General features: G+C 45.6%; 1 protein-coding gene across 1 annotated transcript in view; it reads left to right on the forward strand.

Moving 5' to 3' along the window:
- Positions 1-18183: 18183 nt before the first annotated feature.
- The window catches only part of LOC114647645 (L-gulonolactone oxidase-like), a 232601-nt gene continuing 231193 nt past the window's right edge, over positions 18184-19591 (forward strand). The window contains exon 1 of the mRNA XM_051925415.1: positions 18184-18268. Within this exon, the coding sequence (XP_051781375.1) occupies positions 18266-18268 (3 nt within the window). The 5' untranslated portion in view covers positions 18184-18265. The remainder of the gene's footprint in view (positions 18269-19591) is intronic.

Genomic DNA, 19591 nt, shown 5'->3' on the forward strand with positions numbered 1-19591 from the left:
TTCTGTGTGTTCTTCTATGTCCTGTATGTGTGTGAATCACTGCGTGCTTCTTAAACAGGCTTTCTCTTACGCCGACAGGACATGGAATCCATTACATTCATGATATTACAGCTCTCTGAACAATTTAAATACTAAGATGTTTACTTGGTATCATTTTCATGTGAAATGAAGTAAAGCCTGTATTAAACAAGGGGGCACAGTGGCGCAGTGATAGTGATGAGCTGGCGCCCCATCCAGAGATTGTTCATGCCTCACACAAAATGCTTGCTGCGCTGTGCGTGACCTTCGATGAAATAATTTATTACAGCAGTACTTTCTCTTTCAAACGTACTAACCCCCAATTCCTGTCCTTGCTTTTCTTTCTCCAAGTAACCAGTCGCCACACAATCAGCTCTGTAATAGACGTAAAGCCATCTGTAAGCTTAGAATGCAGATTCTTCAAAACTTTTAAGGAACATTGAAATATCTTCGTGTTTAATTATTTCATCCATCTCTCCATCCAGGGTCGCGCCAATCCCATCAATCATACAGTGTGAGGCAGGAACAATCCGTCTACCACAATGAAGTTAAAATGTATCTGTATAATGTAATATATATACTTTACTGTATTTCATCTTAAAAATGATATGAAGCGCTCCAAGAAGATAACAATTGGAAATCTGAATCGACTTACAAGCCAGTTGTCATCATCTGTAAATACGTGCTCTCTTCTATTGAATTGAATTGAATTCCTTTATTGTTATTGTATGGTACAATGAGATTCAATATGCAAATCCTATAAAATGGTAAAATAACAACAACAATAATAATAATAAAATGATAAAAAAAACAGTGAAAAATATACTATACGATTAAAAACAATGAATAATATACAATATGAAAGCATAAGTGGCTCAGGTTGTGCATTATTATAACTGTAGTGCAAGTGTACAGTGAGGTGATTGTACTTATAAGTACAAACAGTTCTACCAGGAGCACTTGATGGACTGATTAAGTGCGTTTAGAGCTCTTGGGATGAAATTGTTTCTGAACCGCGAGGTCCGTACAGGAATGGCTCTGAAGCGTTTGCCATATGGGAGCTGTTCAAATAGACTGTGTACATGGCTGAGGCAGCGCGTGCTTGTAGCTGTATACTGATAATTCTCTTTCTGATCAGCTGCTGCAGAGCTGTGATTCCACACTCAGATACAGTGGGATAAATACTCCGAGTGGTGCACTGACAGTAACAATGCTAAAACAGTTATGGTATTTGGAATAGTTTGGACATTCTGTGCACCAATATATGGTTACAGGTTGATTACAATCAGATGCCTTAAACTAATAAAACGATATGTGGTTAATTTCAATGTATTTGATAAAGCCACGTCAGGGAGGTGGATCTAAAAAAGAAAGGGAAACCACACAGGAACAAAAGCACTGCTTTGACACTGAGTGCCACCAGTGTGCAAAACCGAGCGGAGAACTTGCATGCGCCAGGGACTGAGCTGGTGTGAAAATGTGCGTAGCGTTACGGCAAGTTTAGTTTTTATACATCGTGATGTGAGCGTGGAAATGGCCGTATGCAACATTTTTGTGCTTACACACTGTTTATACATGAGGCCCCTGGAGTTTGACACCCCTGCCCTAGAACGTGCTGTTGTTGGCCATTTAAAAGACCATCTTACCTCTAATGACCTGTTTGAGGAATTTGAGTCTGGATTTAGGGCCGATCACAACACGGAGACAGCACTCGTCAAGGTAACTAATGATAATCTCCTAATCACTGCTGATTGTGGTCTTTTAACATTAATGATCTTTTTAGACTTCACTGCTGCTGTTGATACGGCCCATCATGACGTTCTTTTGTTTAGACTTGAGAATGAGTTAAATATTGCTAGAAATGCTCTTGCATGGCTTAAATCGTACTTTAAGGACCGTCAGCAGTTTGTTGCCGTTGGTAGGTTTAGGTCTGACCCATCATATTTGCTCCTGGTTGTCCCTCAGGAATCAATTCTTGGCCCTCTGCTTTTTATCATTTATATGCTTCCTCTCGGTGCCCTTATTAAACATCACGGTTTACTGTTTCATTGTTATGCTGATGATTCACATATTTATTTACACATGGGGCTTATGCACACATCACCTCCTCCTGCATTGGTTGCCTGTTTGGCTGACATCAATCTCTGGTTGTCTGAAAAGTTTCTCAGACTAAATAGTGATGATAAAACTGAGGCTTTGATTATTTCCTCTCTAGGCACTTTAAAGAAAATAGACAATTCCTCAGTAAACATTCCTGGCTTTAATACATCCTTGTTTGCACGGATTAAAAATTTTGCTGGTGTTCTGGATCCTCATATTAATATTATCAGGGTTGCCTTTTTCCACCTCAAATAAATTTCAGGGCTGTGTCCATTGCTCTCTGATACTGAGACGCTTGTTCATGCTTTTGTCACCTTGACTATTGCAATGCAGTGCTGTTTGGTATCCCTGCTCGAGTCTAAATAAATTACACTATGTGCAGATTTTGTGAATTTCCCATTGGGATTAATAAAGTTATCTATCTATCTATCTATCTATCTATCTATCTATCTATCTATCTATCTATCTATCTATCTATCTATCTATCTATCTATCTATCTATCTATCTATCTATCTATCTATCTAAAGTTACACAGAGGTGACCTGCTCTATCCACATTCGATATAAACTTCTCCTTTTAGTTTTTAAGGCTCTTCATGGTCGGGCCCCACCTTACGTCTCTTCTTTATTATGTCCATATACTCCATTACGCCCACTTTGTTCTTCTGACTCCTGGCTGTTAACCATTCCACTGTGCAGACTGCTCACTATGGGCGACGGGGCTTTTAGTGTATCAGGGCCTCGGCTATGGAATGACCCGCCTGTGGAGATCAGTGCCTGTACCTCATTTTCTGTTTTTCAATGTAGACTTAAAGCCTTATCTTTTTAACGTTGCCTTTTGTTGTTCTCATTCATTTTGTTTGTGTATTGGACTGTTAGATTTTATGTGTATTGTTCTACAGTGTCCTTGAGTATTCTGAAAGGCACTTTTAAGTAAAATTTATTATTATTATTATCTATATATATAATTCACTAAGTCCATGGCAAGCAAGACGCACACAAGACAGCCACGCTTGCCAGCTCACAGAGCCCCGCCCACCAACATTTCACTAAACAGCCGACCATGGCGCGAGAGCGAAAGCATTTGCCAAGAAAGTGTTCATTAATCAAGAACAAAAGTCGGAGTTTCGAAGAAGATTACATACCGTCGTAGTTCCGACCATACACGATGCAGACTGGCGATCCGGCTGCGTTACTCCCATGACCCGCCGGGCAGCCAACTGGGTAACCAAAGTCTTTGGGTTCCGGGGTGAGTATAGTTGCAAAGCTGAAACTGAAAGGAATTGACGGAAGGGCACCACCAGGTGTGGAGCCTTTGGCTTAATTGGATTCAACACGGGAAACCTCACCCGGCCCGAACGTGGCTCACAGGTGCATGCGACTGAGGCGGTGTGTGGAAAATGAACAGTCAACGTGACTCACAAGTGCATGTGGACTGTACACAGACGAAAGCAATTCAGGTGAGGAGTTGGGAGCGGACACATGAGCAGGCAGTGCATACTGAACAATGACTAAGAGATGACTTAAGAAATCGGCAGACTAGAATGGCAGAGGCGGAATGGGCGTCAGACGATCGAACTTGCCTATCTAGAGGATGTAAATGTCCTAACACGGGTTCCGTAGGTGAACCTGCGGAAGTATCGTTACCGGTTGTGCCGACCCGTTGCTGGACGGTTAGGACCCGAAACCTCTCGGGCCCGCTTCCCCGGCCTCTCTCCAGAGTTCCATCTTTGCTTTCACTTACAGTCGTATCCTCAAACCCACCCCATTTGGACAACTGTGTCTTTCAGGAAGTGGTCGGTCTGCGGATGAAAATTGAAAGGGTTAGTGCACACTGCCATCCCCTGGTCTGGCATGGAGTTAACTTCAATTGAGCCCTTTAGTTGCCTCCCATACACGTGTGTGTGTGTGTGTGTGTGTGTGACCGTATCATTATGCTCCAAATGTAATTTTACCAAATTGTGGCATTTCAGGCTGACCGGGATTAAATATTTAGTTTTATATAATGGACCAAAATGAAAGATCAGCATTTCATCACAACTCAGACAATTGGGTCGTTTTCCTCAAATTGTCCGACATGGAGCTCCAAGTTTATTGGGCGTTCTAAGGGAATGTCAAGACTCAGAAACTCGAATTTACCGTCTGTCCAAGAGCGCATGAACGCAGTGTTCTCTGTGGATGTGGCGTCACAGTGGATGTCTGCAGCCGGACCCTTCTGGTCACTTCAGACACAGACTGCTGATGTATAGAGCCTCTTGATTTAAAGTGTCTGCCTCACGCAGTCATGCTGGTCATCGTCTTATTGCACTCGTATCCACCACACATGCACACTCTCCAAGCTTTGAGCCTTCATTTCACCAATTCCCCAGTTATTTATTCTCGCATGTTCTCTTGTAATTTATTTATTGTCACATTTCACTATACATGTTTGTTTTATTTTATTTTGTGTCCGGTATATTCTTCCATATTGGTGTTAATCCTGACCTGCCTTATAGGACATGTTCCTTAAGTCCTGTTCTGCATGGTCAGCCCACTCTGCAGTCCCATAGGAGTCCAAACAGCAGCCTCCTCAATTATAAATCACAAGCGGCACACGCCAAGGATCTACAATGCATCGCAGCAGTGTGAACTGCAAGATAATCGACAAACTAAAAAAAGAAGGAGAAGAGCAACGGGTCAGTGGTGCCAGCCAAGATAAAGGTGACCAGGTGACGGTGAAGGATGACTTCAGGGACACAAGAGACGAGATGTGAGAAGATCACATGGCTTGGATCTCCCACTGAGTGCCTTATCTATGTAATTAAAGGGAAGAAGAGACGCGGCACAGAGCTGTGTAGTGACAGGGAGCTAACAAGCAAAAGGCACCCAGAGGAGAGCTGGCATCTCGCAAGCAGAGCCACTGCCAGCCTGAATGAAGGTGAACGGCCCGGCATGTTAATGGACGTCTCACACCTGTCAGATTGCATCTGGGTGACGTCGGGAAAGTCACCTTACAGCTTCAGAGCAGGGAACAAACTCGCTCACTAACTTCCTGACTTTTTCTATTTGTTTTTCATAGTAGCTGAATTACATTGTGCCATGTGATGGACTGGCATCCCCTCCAGGGTTGATTCCAGCATTGTGCCCAGGGCTGTTTTAGCAGACTGTAGTCTTGTGAGCAAATGAGAGTACACATCTGGGGACAATGCGTTAGAAATCTGCCGCTGGCAGGGCTCTAAATCTCTCGACCCCCAGTCCTCCGGTCCGTGCACTTCAAGCTGTTGGGGTTTCAGAAAGAGAACAAAAGAAACCGAATGAAAATAAAAAGCTAAAATTGCTGTTCTCAATTCAGGAGTTCAGTACCACAAAGGTTATTTAATGATTTATTTGTACGTGACAGTGAGTGCTGCAACAGAGGAGACCACCGCAGCTACTTGGACCCACACTTTGTGTCACTTTGACTGTTGTGTCACTATATGGCATAGCAACAGCAAATGGATCTTAGATAAGCACTGTGGTCTATGGGTATATAGCACGATAAGATGGCCTGTCGTGTTTGGATTCCCAATCAGACAGCCCTGGTAACTTCCTTCAGCTGGTCGTCTAGATGTGAAGTCAGAATGTGAATGTTGTGTAGCGTCGTCTGTGTATCTACTGGTGTCCTTAGGCAGATTTGTGATTTGGACGTTTTGAGCACGGAAATCTGCATGTCTGGTGGCTCCTCGTTCTCCGCTGTTTTAATGACAGTCCTTTTGATGGATTTCGAAACAGAGTTTCGTTCAAATGCATATTTTACAGTTTCATATTTTCATGAATATACGTGTCAGTTCTTTCAAGTTTACATCGACTCCTACACTATCGTCATAGCTGTGAACAACAGAGAGCACGCATGGCACCTGTGACAACGAATTGTTCACCTTTACCATTCATCCGTTGATGCTGCTGTGTAATCTGATGATGCAGAGCGGTTTTTCGTTTGCATCAGATTATGTTTATTTTTAACATGTGCAGTGTGCTCACATAACACACATTTACAGTACATTAGATCATTAGAACACTCTAGACGAGAACAGGCCATTCAGCCCCACAAAGCTCGCCAGTCCTATCCACTTATTTCTTCTAAAAAAACATCAAGTCGAGTTTTGAAAGTCCCTAAAGTCTTACTGTCCACCGCACTACTTGGTCGCTTATTCCAAGTGTCTGTTGTTCTTTGTGTAAAGAAAAACTTTCTAATGTTTGTGTGAAATTTACCCTTCATAAGTTTCCAACTGTGTCCCCGTGTTCTTGATGAACTCATTTTAAAGTCACTTGATCCACTGGACTAATTCCCATAATGTTAAACACTTCAGTCAGGTCTCCTCTTAATCTTCTTTTTCATAAACTGTAAAGGCTCAGCTCTTTTAATCTTTCCTCATAATTCATTCCCTGTAGCCCTGAATCAGTCCAGTCGCTCTTCTCTGGACCTTTTCTAGTGCTGCTATGTCCTTATGGAGATCCAAACTGCACCCAGGACTCCAGATGAGGTCTCACCAGTGTGGTATAAAGCTTGAGCAGAACCTCCTGTGACTTGTACTCCACACATCAAGGCGCTATATAACCTGACATTCTGTTAGCCGCCTTAATGTCTGGAAGTCGATAGCTTATGGTCCACTCTTCTTCTTTTGGCTGCTCCCGTTAGGGGTCACAACAGCAGATCATCTTCTTCCATATCTCCCTGTCCTCGTTATCTTGTTCTGTCACTGCCATCACCTGCATGTCCTCTGTCACCACATCCATAAACCTTCTCTTAGGCCTTCCTCTTTTCCTCTTCCTTGGCAGCTCTATCCTTATCATCCTTCTCTCATTATACCCAGCATCTCTCCTCTGCACATGTCCAAACCAACGCAATCTCGCCTCTCTGACTTTGTCTCTCAACCGTTCAACCTGAGCTGACCCTCTAATGTCCTCATTTCTAATCTTGTCCATCCTTGTCATACCCAATGCTATGACTCCTAAATCTTTTCATGGGGTGGACTCTCAATTTTCAGACCTCCCATTGTGTATTCAAACCTCACATTTTTACTTCCTATGTGTAATTCTTTACATTTACTGACATTAAATTTCATCGTCCACAAATCTGCCCAAGCCTGTCTGCTGTCCAAGTCCTTTTGTGATGATGTAACAGATTCCAAATTATCTGCTAATCCACCTATCTTGGTATCATCTGCAAACTTAACCAGCTTGTTCCTTATATTCCCATCTAAATCATTTATATATATTAAAAATAGCAGCGGCCCTAACACTGACCCCTGATGGTCACCACTCTTAACATAAGCCAGTTCTGATGAGGTTCCTCACACCATCACCCTCTGCTTCCTGTGTCTGAGCCAATTCTGCACCAATCTAAAAACATCACCCTGAACTGCCACTTCTTTTAGTTTGATGCCCACTCTCTCATCTGTATGTACAGTATGTTTATTAGGGCTCTTTTTGGTAGATATTTTGGCTCTAGATGGTTTATCGTAACCAGAAGCTCGTTCTCTGTTGGATCAGGTTAATGAGAGCAGTAGCACTCCTTGCATTTCTAAGTCACTGTCACGAGGCATCCAATTGGTTTAGAAATGTGACGCTCAGTGAGTCTGCGGACGTGTATATTATTCATGTGGCTCATCAAGACCAAGTAGACTATAACTCCATTCAACCTTCAAATTGGATTAAATGGGATCAGTAAATGGACAGGCGAAAACCTTTCTAGTTGTGTATTTTGTATTCTTTCAGTACGTACCGGGTGGTCCAGATCTAATTATGCAACTGTTTGACTGGCAACCGTCTCCCCGCCATTTTGGAATGCAGGGCAGGTGCTGCCATCAATCAGCAACAAAAAGAATTTTAAGTGAAATCTCTATGTGCAGGGCAGGTGCTATGAATTCTCTATGTAATAAACTTAAGTTATAGCGTAATGAAAATTGAATAATTAGATCTGGACCACCCTATATATGGTGCCTTTCATTGGGATACCAAATACACTCGGATCCATCCATCCATTCATTTTTCTAACTGTCATGAAGCACAAGGCAGAAACGACACCTGGATAGGGCGCCAGTCCATCACAGAGTACACACACACACACACACACATTACAGTGTATGTTTATAGCAAGAGGTTTCTTTCTTGATTTCTTCCTTTCATAGTGCCTTACACTGACATTCCAAATAAATACGCGTCATTCCTTCACTTATACTGCCTTTCATCATACTAAACACATACATTTTGCAGGCTTTCTTTCTTTCTTTCTTTCTTTCTTTCTTTCTTTCTTTCTTTCTTTCTTTCTTTCTCTCTCTATAACACTTTTCACTTTAGACACACAATGGCTCTTTCTTTCTTTCTTTCTTTCTTTCTTTCTTTCTTTCTTTCTTTCTTTCTTTCTTTCTTTTTTAATATAACTTCACTTTAGACACAATGGTTATTCTTTCTTTCTTTCTTTCTTTCTTTCTTTCTTTCTTTCTTTCTTTCTTTCTTTTTCTCTCTCTCTCTTTTAATATAACACTTCACTTTAGACACACAATGGCTCTTTCTTTCTTTCTTTTAATATAACGCTTTTCACTTTAGACACACTGGCTTCTTTCTTTCTTTCTTTCTTTCTTTCTTTCTTTCTTTCTTTCTTTCTTTCTTTCTTTCTTTCTTTCTCTATAACACTTTTCACTTTAGACACACAATGGCTCTTTCTTTCTTTCTTTCTTTCTTTCTTTCTTTCTTTCTTTCTTTCTTTTTCTCTCTCTCTTTTAATATAACACTTCACTTTAGACACATAATGGCTCTTTCTTTCTTTCTTTCTTTTTTTCTTTCTTTCTTTCTTTCTTTCTTTCTTTCTTTCTTTCTTTCTTTCTTTCTTTCTTTCTTTCTTTCTTTCTTTCTGTCTCTTTTAATATAACGCTTTTCACTTTGACACTTACACAATGGCTATTCTTTCTTTTTGTTCTTTTCTTTCTTCCTGTTTCATATAACACCTTTCATACTGGACACTATTGCAAACACTTGATGATATTTAATGATCCGTACACTATTATTCAGTCATCCCTTCATTGTATTATTTGAAAACGTTTCTAATTGTTCTACTTATATATTTTTTTTTAGGTATGAGTGCCCCAGCCGAGTCTATAAAATACCAAGAGAGAGGGCACCATCCCAGAACACAATGGCATCACCTACAGGAATGATTGGCGTTTCCTGTGGTTTCCAGCCAGAAGCCTTGGACCCTCGCGCCACGAGACAGACTCCAAGAGGTGAGCAGCGTCTCCTACCGGAACTTTAGTGTTACTCTTTTGGCCTCATTTTAAATTCTCGTACCAAGGCTGAGGTGAGCCAGTTTGTCAGAGGCTCAGTCCAAGTAAGATGATTTGACGCCTTTGGATTTCCCCATCCATCCATCCTCTTCCACTTATCCGAGGTCGTGTCGCGGGGGCAGCAGCTTGAGCAGAGATGCCCATACTTCCCTCTCCCCGGCCACTTCTTCTAGCTCTTCCGGGAGAATCCCAAGGCGTTCCCAGGCCAGCCGGGAGACATAGTCCCTCCAGCGTGTCCTGGGTCTTCCCCGGGGCCTCCTCCCGGTTAGACGTGCCCGGAACACCTCACCAGGGAGGCGTCCAAGAGGCATCCTGATCAGATGCCCGAGCCACCTCATCTGACACCTCTCGATGCGGAGGAGCAGCAGCTCTACTCTGAGCCCCTCCCGGATGACTGAGCTTCTCACCCTATCTTTAAGGGAGAGCCCAGACACCCTGCGGAGGAAACTCATTTCAGCCGCTTGTATTCGCAATCTCGTTCTTTCGGTCACTACCCATAGCTCATGACCATAGGTGAGGGTAGGAACATAGATCGACTGGTAAATTGAGAGCTTTGCCTTGCGGCTCAGCTCCTTCTTCACCACGACAGACCGATGCAAAGCCCACATCACTGTGGACACCGCACCAATCCGCCTGTCGATCTCACGCTCCATTCTTCCCTCACTCGTGAACAAGACCCCGAGATACTTGAACTCCTCCACTTGGGGCAGGATCTCGCTCCCAACCCTGAGAGGGCACTCCACCCTTTTCCGGCTGAGGACCACGGTCTCGGATTTGGAGGTGCTGATTCTCATCCCAGCCGCTTCACACTCAGCTGCGAACCGATCCAGAGAGAGCTGAAGATCACGGCCTGATGAAGCAAACAGGACAACATCATCTGCAAAAAGCAGTGACCCAATCCTGAGTCCACCAAACCGGACCCCCTCAACGCCCTGGCTGCGCCTAGAAATTCTGTCCATAAAAGTTATGAACAGAATCGGTGACAAAGGGCAGCCCTGGCGGAGTCCAACTCTCACTGGAAACGGGTTCGACTTACTGCCAGCAATGCGGACCAAGCTCTGGCACGATCGTACAGGGACCGAACAGCCCTTATCAGGGGGTCCGGTACCCCATACTCCCGGAGTCTGGTTGGGCGAACTCCCATGCACCCTCCAGGACCCTGCTAAGGGTATAGAGGTGGTCCACTGTTCCGCGACCAGGACGAAAACCACACTGAATCCGAGGCTCGACTATCCGACGGACCCTCCTCTCCAGAACCCCCGAATAGACTTTTCCAGGGAGGCTGAGGAGTGTGATCCCTCTGTAGTTGGAACACACCCTCCGATCCCCCTTTCTTAAAGAGGGGGACCACCACCCCGGTCTGCCAATCCAGAGGCACTGTCCCTGATGTCCATGCGATGTTGCAGAGACGTGTCAACCAAGACAGCCCTACAACATCCAGAGCCTTGAGGAACTCCGGGCGTATCTCATCCACTCCCGGGGCCCTGCCACCAAGGAGTTTTTTGACCACCTCGGTGACCTCAGTCCCAGAGATGGGGGAGCCCACCTCTGAGTCCCCAGGCTCTGCTTCCTCATTGGAAGGCATGTTAATGAAATTGAGGAGGTCTTCGAAGTACTCCCCCCACCGACCCACAACGTCCCGAGTCGAGGTCAGCAGCGCACCATCCCCACCATATTCAGTGTTGACACTGCACTGCTTCCCCCTCCTGAGACGCTGGACGGTGGACCAGAATCTCCTCAAAGCCGTCTGAAAGTCATTCTCCATGGCCTCCTCAAACTCCTCCCATGCCCGAGTTTTTGCCTCAGCAACCACCAAAGCCGCATTCTGCTTGGCCTGCCGGTACTTATCAGCTGCCTCCAGGGTCCCACAGGACAAAAGGGTCCTGTAGGACTCCTTCTTCAGCTTGATGGCATCCTTCACTGCCGGTGTCCACCAACGGGTTCGGGGATTGCCGCCACGACAGACACCGACCACCTTACGGCCACAGCTCCGGTCAGCTGCCTCAACAATAGAGGCACGGAACATGGCCCATTCGGACTCAATGTCCCCCACCTCCCTCGGGATGTGGTCGAAGTTCTGCCGGAGGTGGGAGTTGAAGCTACTTCTGACAGGGGGCTCTGCCAGACGTTCCCAGCAGACCCTCACAACACGTTTGGGCCTACCACGCCTGACCGGCATCCTCCCCCACCATCGAAGCCAACTCACCACCAGGTGGTGATCCGTTGACAGCTCCGCCCCTCTCTTCACCCGAGTGTCCAAGACATGTGGCCGCAAGTCCAACGACACGACCACAAAGTCGATCATCGAACTGAGGCCTAGGGTGTCCTGGTGCCAAGTGCACATATGAACACCCCTATGCTTGAACATGGTGTTCGTTATGGACAATCCGTGACGAGCACAGAAGTCCAATAACAAAACACCACTCTGGTTCAGATCGGGGGGGCCATTCCTCCCAATCACGCCCTTCCAGGTCTCACTGTCATTGCCCATGTGAGCATTGAAGTCTCCCAGCAGAACGAGGGAGTCCCCAGAAGGTATGCCCTCTAGCACCCCCTCCAGGGACTCCAAAAAGGGTGGGTACTCCGAACTGCTGTTCAGTGCATACGCACAAACAACAGTTAGGGCCCGTCCCCCCACCCGAAGGCGGAGGGAGGCTACCCTCTCGTCTACTGGGGTAAACCCCAATGTACAGGCTCCAAGTCGGGGGGCAATAAGTATACCCAAACCCACTCGGCGCCTCTCACCAGGGGCAACTCCAGAGTGGTACAGAGTCCAGCCCCTCTCAAGGAGATTGGTTCCAGAGTCCAGGCTGTGCGTCGAGGTGAGCCCGACTATATCTAGCCGGAACCTCTCAACTTCACACACTAGCTCAGGCTCCTTCCCCTTCAGAGAGGTGACATTCCACGTCCCAAGAGCCAGCTTCTGTAGCCGAGGATCGGACCGCCAAGGTCACCACCCAACTCACACTGCGCCCGACCTCCTTGGCCCCTCCCATAGGTGGTGAGCCCATGGGAAGGGGGACCCACGTTGCCTCTTCGGGCTGTGCCCGGCCGAGCCCCATGGGTGCAGGCCCGGCCACCAGGCGCTCGCCATCGAGCCCCACCTCCAGGCCTGGCTCCAGAGGGGGGCCCCAGTGACCCGCGTCTGGGCAAGGGAAAACGCCGTCCAAAGTTTTCTTTCATCATAGGAGGTTTGAACCGCTCTTTGTCTCATCCCTCACCTAGGACCAGTTTGCCTTGGGTGACCCTACCAGGGGCATAAAGCCCCGGACAACAGAGCTCCTAGGATCACTGGGACACGCAAACCCCTCCACCACGATAAGGTGACGGTTAAAGGAGGGGTTGGATTTCCCCCCAGAGTTTAAAACCCAGATCTGTGTGGCTGGCGCAGTAAAGAGGGAATCGGAGGGTCAGACTTGGCCGGCTGCCATCTCCACCGAGTGGGCCGCTCTGCTTCTGTCTGCTCCACTTTCCTAATTGCGTGTAATGATCATTAATCAGGCTGTTCAGTTCCATTAACATTCCTCTCATGGCCGCTTGTAATTATCACTTGAAATCAGTGACCTATTCTGCTGAGCTAACTGATGGCAGAGCTTTACAGGTCACTGAAACGCCATCCTTAGCTGGCCAAGGATCAGGATCAACTTCCAAATGGGAGACGCTGGTCGATGATTAGACAGGAGGCAAACACAGCAGATCAGGTGAGAGATCAGGGAGAGAAAAACAATGGCGCAGAAAGACAACCGCTGGAGAAAGAGTGGCTGTAATCAGGAGCAAAGTCGGCAGCATGGTGGGCGGTAGGGGGTACTGGCCTGACTGAACATGTGACTCAGACACACATTATGCATGTCATGTTATTAAAATATGTCTTTATAGTTTTATGTGTGTGAAGGGGGTTTGTGGAGTATGGAGTCCGTATGTGGGACAGGCGGCCAGCCCTTTCTCCCCCATTTAAAGATGGCTCTAGGAATACTGAGCTCAGTCTAGTCATATTATTAAGGATATACTGTAAATTATATTTGACACAGGAAGGGAGTACACAGTGATCAGCCCCCCCATTAACACTACCTGCCTAATACTGTGCAAGCCCCCTTGTGTTGGCACAACAGCTCCTACCCATCAAGGCCTCTGAAGGTGTCTAAGACATTAGCAGCAGGTTTGTCAGTCAGATTGAGGTTTGGGCAACTTGGAGGCCAAGTCAACTCCTTGAACTCTTTGTCATGTTCCTCAAACCATTCTTGAAGGATTTGGGTAGTGTGGCAGGGTGTGTTATCTTGCAGAAAGAGGGCACTGCCAATGGAACACCATTGCCATGAATGGGTATATCGTCTTTAGGTCGGTGGTACGTCTCAAGGTAACATCCACATGAAAATGAGGACCTTAGCTTCACGCTGGCTTTCCTTCTTCCCATAGTGCACCCTGCTGCCATCTCTTCCCAGGTAAATGATGCGCACACACAACTAGCCATCCACATGATCTAAAAGAAGATGTGATCCATCAGGCCAGACCACCTTCTTTCACTGCTGCATGGTCCAGTTTTGACACTCATGTGCCCATTGTTGGCACTTTTGGTGGTGGACAGGGGTCAGCATGGGCACTCTGTGGCTATGCAGCATGCTGGGATGCACTGTGTGTCCTGACTCCTTTCTCTCGTGGCCAGCATTAAGTGGACTCCATTAGTGCTTCTGTGGGATCAGATGAGATGGGCTTGACTTTACTCCCCATGCACATCAGCCCGTGGCCCTGCTGTCACTTAGTGGTTGTCCTTCCTTGGACTACGCTTGGTGGATACTAACCACTATATACCAGAACCAACAAAGAAGATCTCCCATTTTTGAGATGCACTGACCCAGTCATCCAGACATCGCTTCTCAAAGCCTCGCAGATTCCAACACATCATCTTTAAGAACGGACCGCTCACTTGCTGTCTGATTTCTCCCACCACTTGACAGGTGCCATTGCAGTGAGGTAATGGATGGTATTCACGTCACCTCTCAGTGGTTTAAATATTGTGGCTGATCCGTGTAGATTCTTAACATTCTGTTTGCAGTGTAATTAATGTGTTCTGAAAATGGAGGAAGACAGAAGTTTTCAGGTAAGGCTGTCGTACTCACTTATCATGGCACCAGAGAGTAGAGCTTCAATGAAGTAGCAGTATGAGCCAAATGACTTTAAAGAAATTACTAGAATATTCCCAAGAATTCTAACCAGAGACAAAGAAAGCAGGGGTGGGGTGAAGAATCTGCCAAGTCATTAGCACCCAGGAGAGAGCACAGCACCGCTAGAGTGGCTGTCAGCACCCCAGTGGGCCGACTGGCATGGCGTACTGTTGATAAGCACCATGGCCAGGGCTGCATGTTGAGCCTCATTGACTCTCTGTCTTTAATATTTAAGCAAGTCACTTCCCTCGGCATTACTAGCACTCAAGTTATGAGGTAATTGTATTAAAACGGCGGAGTGGTGGCACTGAGGCTAGGGATCTGCACTGGTAGTCTGAAGGTTGCCGGTCCAAATCCTGTAAATGCCAGTAGGGACTCTGCTCTGTTGGGCCCTTGAGCAAGGAAGGCCCTTAACCTGCAATTGCTGAGCGCTTTGAGTAGTGAGAAAAGTGCTATATAAATGCAAAAATTATTATTATTGTTAAAGTTATTATAACACTATGAGGTGTCTTAGAGTGGCACTCAGTATGAAAGGAGCTTTATAGAAATACAGGGTTAAAGGTTGGTCCGCAGCCCCACTGACCCCCTGTGTAATACCTATGGGGGTCACTTGGCATTATTCACACTTTAATGTCAATCAAACAATTTGTACTGAAAATACAAAGTGCCTTAGAATGATGTTCACCGTGAAAGGCGCTATATAAACTGCAGGGGAAACTCAAACTGACTCCCCGTATAATTTGGAACAAGTCACTTCACTTGTCAACGCTAACACAGAAATTGTGAGATGATTGCACTAAATCTATGAGGTGCCTTAGAATGGTGCTTACAGTAAAAGGCGCTATATAAAATGAGAGTTATAGGAGTCAACAGCTACTAGCACCGCGCATCTTTTGGTGAGATCCTGAACTATTATTCATGTGAAAATTTCATTTCTTAATTAACATGGATTAATTGATCAATTAGTGGAACTGATTCATGTATTGTCATCGGAAGTGAGGAAGTGTGCAAAATCTCAAGTCATGTGGACAATAGGAAGTGGGTTACAAGATTTGAACAGGTGAAGTTAATATAAAGCGTGGAAATAATAATAATAATAAAAAGTCATTGTTTTGCATTTTTAAATTTTTCCCTTTTAAGCTGAAAATCAAATAAGTGTCTCTTTTTCTTTTATAAGTGATATTTTCTGAAACAAAATTTAAAATACCAAAAAGTACACGGACCGGGTCTGTGTTTTCATTTTTAATTTTTATTTGCACTGTGGACCCCGAGCTTCGCAATTTTGTCTATCTGTATACTTGTATGGCGGCACGGTGGCGCAGTGGGTAGCGCTGCTGCCTCGCAGTTAGGAGACCCGGGTTCGCTTCCCGGGTCCTCCCTGCGTGGAGTTTGCATGTTCTCCCCGTGTCTGCGTGGGTTTCCTCCGGGCGCTCCGGTTTCCTCCCACAGTCCAAAGACATGCAGGTTAGGTGGATTGGTGATTCTAAATTGGCCCTAGTGTGTGCTTGGTGTGTGGGTGTGTTTGTGTGTGTCCTGTGGTGGGTTGGCACACTGCCCGGGATTGGTTCCCTGCCTTGTGCCCTGTGCTGGCTGGGATTGGCTCCAGCAGACCCCCGTGACCCTGTATTCGGATTCAGCGGGTTGGATAATGGATGGATGGATGGATGTATACTTGTATATGGTTGAGATGACAATAACTTAAATAATTGACTTTGCAATTTTAGGGATTGCACTGAACATATGATGTGCCTTGGGGTGGTCCTCTCAATTAAAGGCGCTACACAAGCTCCAGGCCCGGCCTCATTGACTCCCTGTATAATATTTAAGCAAGTCACTTCGCTTGCCAGTAATAATACTGCAATTATGAAACAGTTGTATGGAGTCTATGAGGTGCTTCAGAATGGTGGTTGCTATCAAAGGCGCTATATAAAATTACAGGATAATAGGTTCAGCCTGAGCTCTGTTGACTCTCTGTGAACTCTCAAAGGGGTCAATTCACTTGTCACGACTCACAATGTAACACTAAAAATATGAAATACCTTAGAATGGTGTTCATTAGAAAAGGCGCTATATTAAAGAGTGGGTCAGCCCCATTGACTCCCTGTGTAAAATGTAAGCAGGTCACTAACAGAGGCATTAGAGACAATTGTACTGAATTTTCAAGGTGTCTCAGAGTGGTGTTCACTATGAAAGACGCTATATAAACTTAACTCTTTGAGGGCTGAATATTTATATTTATTAATCTTTGTGTGGCTTGGACAAAGTTGCGGCGCATTGCAATCTGGTTTCTACCACTTATCATTGTTAAGTGGCAGTCCTCCCTGGCGAACGTTGTCAGTACAACGATTAGCTGGGGACCAATCAGCTGAAGCTGGAACCTCACAGTCGTTTTCAATCACTTGTATCAGAATCTGAGTCTGACAAGTCATAGTCCAGTTCAGAGATAATAGACCAAAACATAGTCCACGGAGTATTTTGCTTTACACATTCACTTTGATCTGTCGCCAAACGTCAGTGCCATTTTTGCCGTTGTTTGTGCCTTGCTACTCACATGAGTGCAGTTAATCTCGGTCAAACCAATGAATCCAACTTTCCTTCTAGCAACAAGAGTCCAACTAAAACATAACGGTTGGTTTTGTCACAGTTTACAGTCGATTTACCATCGTCAACTCCTCCTTTTGACAAAAGTCAACATCGGCCCTGAAAGAGTTAGTAGAAGCACAAGTTGAACTTCAGCTCCACTGACTCTCTTTAAAATATCAAAGGGGGTCACTTAACTTGTCATTACTAACAAGAGACTTTTTGAGATAACTCTGCTTAATCTTCACAGTGTCGTTGAATGGCGTTAACTATGAAAGGCGCCATATAATTGTACAGGTTCACAGTTTTGACTTCAGCTCCATTGAGTCTCTGTATAATACTAAAGGCGGTCACTTTACGTCTCATTGCTCAGACTCCAATTTTAAGGAAGCAATTGAACTGAACCTATGAAGTGCCTTGGAGTGGCTCTCACCATTAAAGGCGCTATATTAAATTACGAGGTGTGCCCTATTGACTGCTTGTATGATGTTTTAAGGGGATAACTCATCCCTTGTCATAACTCGTGCTGTAATTATGAGGTGAAAGTTTCGCCTAAAGTCTGAAGCGCCTTAGGGCGGTGCTCATATTTAAAGGCGCTATATAAGAATCGCAAAGCCACAGGTTTAATTCTCGCTATGAATACCTAAAACAACCCTAAGTGAGTCAGTCCACTCCAGCCTAACAGTGCAAAAAATATTTAAATCAATTCCTATGAGGAGTCTTGTGATATTTTTTAGTATTCAAGGCGCTATATAGTTTGTTTTTCATCCTTTTCCATTCTCCTGGTGTCCCACAGAGATCACCTGGCAGTGTTTTTGCAGTCCTCATTGGTCACAGCTGTCCTTATAGCCTTGAGGATCCTGTTGGGGTCCTTTTTTTTTTTATTTATTAGACCCTCGGCCCCTGCACGTCGTCACTCCGTGCGCCACGCTTCATTAGTGCCTGCTGCTTTATACATCATCCTTTCATTAATAGCTAAACGCTCGGGCAGGGCTGACTCATCGACTTTCACCCCTTGAAGTTACGGGCCTGCTGGTCAGACACTTCATTCCCCTGAACGGCATCTCGGACTGAAGACCTGCGCACGACACAACGAGAACTCCGACAATGGTGAGTAAACACACTGAGGGGCCTGAAAGTCCACTGGTGGTCATCTGGGTAGAGCATCACTGAGCATGAGTGCCATCCACCTTGCGGCACTTGTGGTTTGGTCTGGAAGTAGAATCTCATGTTGTGCTTTAGTAAAGTGTTTTTTTATAGCGCCTTTCTTCAAATGAACTGTAGAGCTAGCTGATGGCAGCTTTTATCGAGTCTCTTGTAATGTGAGGACACTTTCTTCTGAGGAGTCCAGGGTTAGGTTGTCTTGGCACTCTGGGCAGAATGATGAACACCCCCATTTATAGTGCCTACACTTTTCTCTCCACAGTTACAAGCAAGCTGGCTCTCGTGCCATTTGGCCTCAGTGTTAGACGTTGGTGAAGGTGGGCCTTGCAGCACAGACCCCCCAATAAAGACTTTTGCGAGTGCAGAGTGCAAACCCCTAGATATGTGGTATGTTCAAATACTGGGGTCCAACCCCAATGGGTGACATTGAGAAGAGATTTTTTTATAGCCCAGTGCCCTTTCTGATGCCAGCCTCTTTTTATGACACGCTGGAGGACCCTCATGTTGCAGGTGTACTGGGGTGCACATCAAAATGAGTGCAGGCCCCCTCAGTCCGATCCAGGGGTTCACCCTCACAAAACTCTTAGTTTAACAGCCAAGGGAAGGGGAGAAGTAGAGCAGATCCCTATGGTGCCCCCAACCTTAGTGCAGACCACCTTGTGCACATTCCTGCTTACTGCAAACTAAGATATTGTGCAGACGCCTTATTGTCCCCTTTGTACAAACATTGAGAGTGCAGAATCAAGACCCCTAATTCATAATGAGCACAATCCCCCTCAACAAGAAACCGGGGTCTACAACCTCTTAGTTTAATAACCATTTTTTTTACAGCAGAGCGTACAGCGCAGAACCCCACTGGTCTCTGCTGACTGCAAATGAAGTTACTGTACAGGTCTCCTCATCGAGCCCCCCTTAGTACAGACTTCAAGAGTGCAGATTCCAGACCCTCAGATACATAATGAGTAAAGATACTGGGGTCCACGGGGCATTTTAAGTGCTTAATGCCACCCTCCTTTTATGGCACATGGGAGGACCCTCATGTCGCAGGGGTCCTCGTGTCACACTCCTGTTGACTATAAATGAAGATACTGTGCAGAACCCCTTATTGTCCCCTTAATACAAACTTTGTGAGGGTAAAGTCAAGACCCTCCAATACCAGGGTTCACCCCCCAACCTCCTCCTTTAACAGCCATGGGTAGGTGTAGAACAGACTCTGCAGGGCAGATCCTCATTGGTTCCCACCCCGAAGGGAGACCACTTTGGTGTACT

The sequence above is a fragment of the Erpetoichthys calabaricus genome, chromosome 3 (assembly GCF_900747795.2).
Source record: "Erpetoichthys calabaricus chromosome 3, fErpCal1.3, whole genome shotgun sequence".
Classification (NCBI taxonomy): Eukaryota; Metazoa; Chordata; class Cladistia; order Polypteriformes; family Polypteridae; genus Erpetoichthys; species Erpetoichthys calabaricus.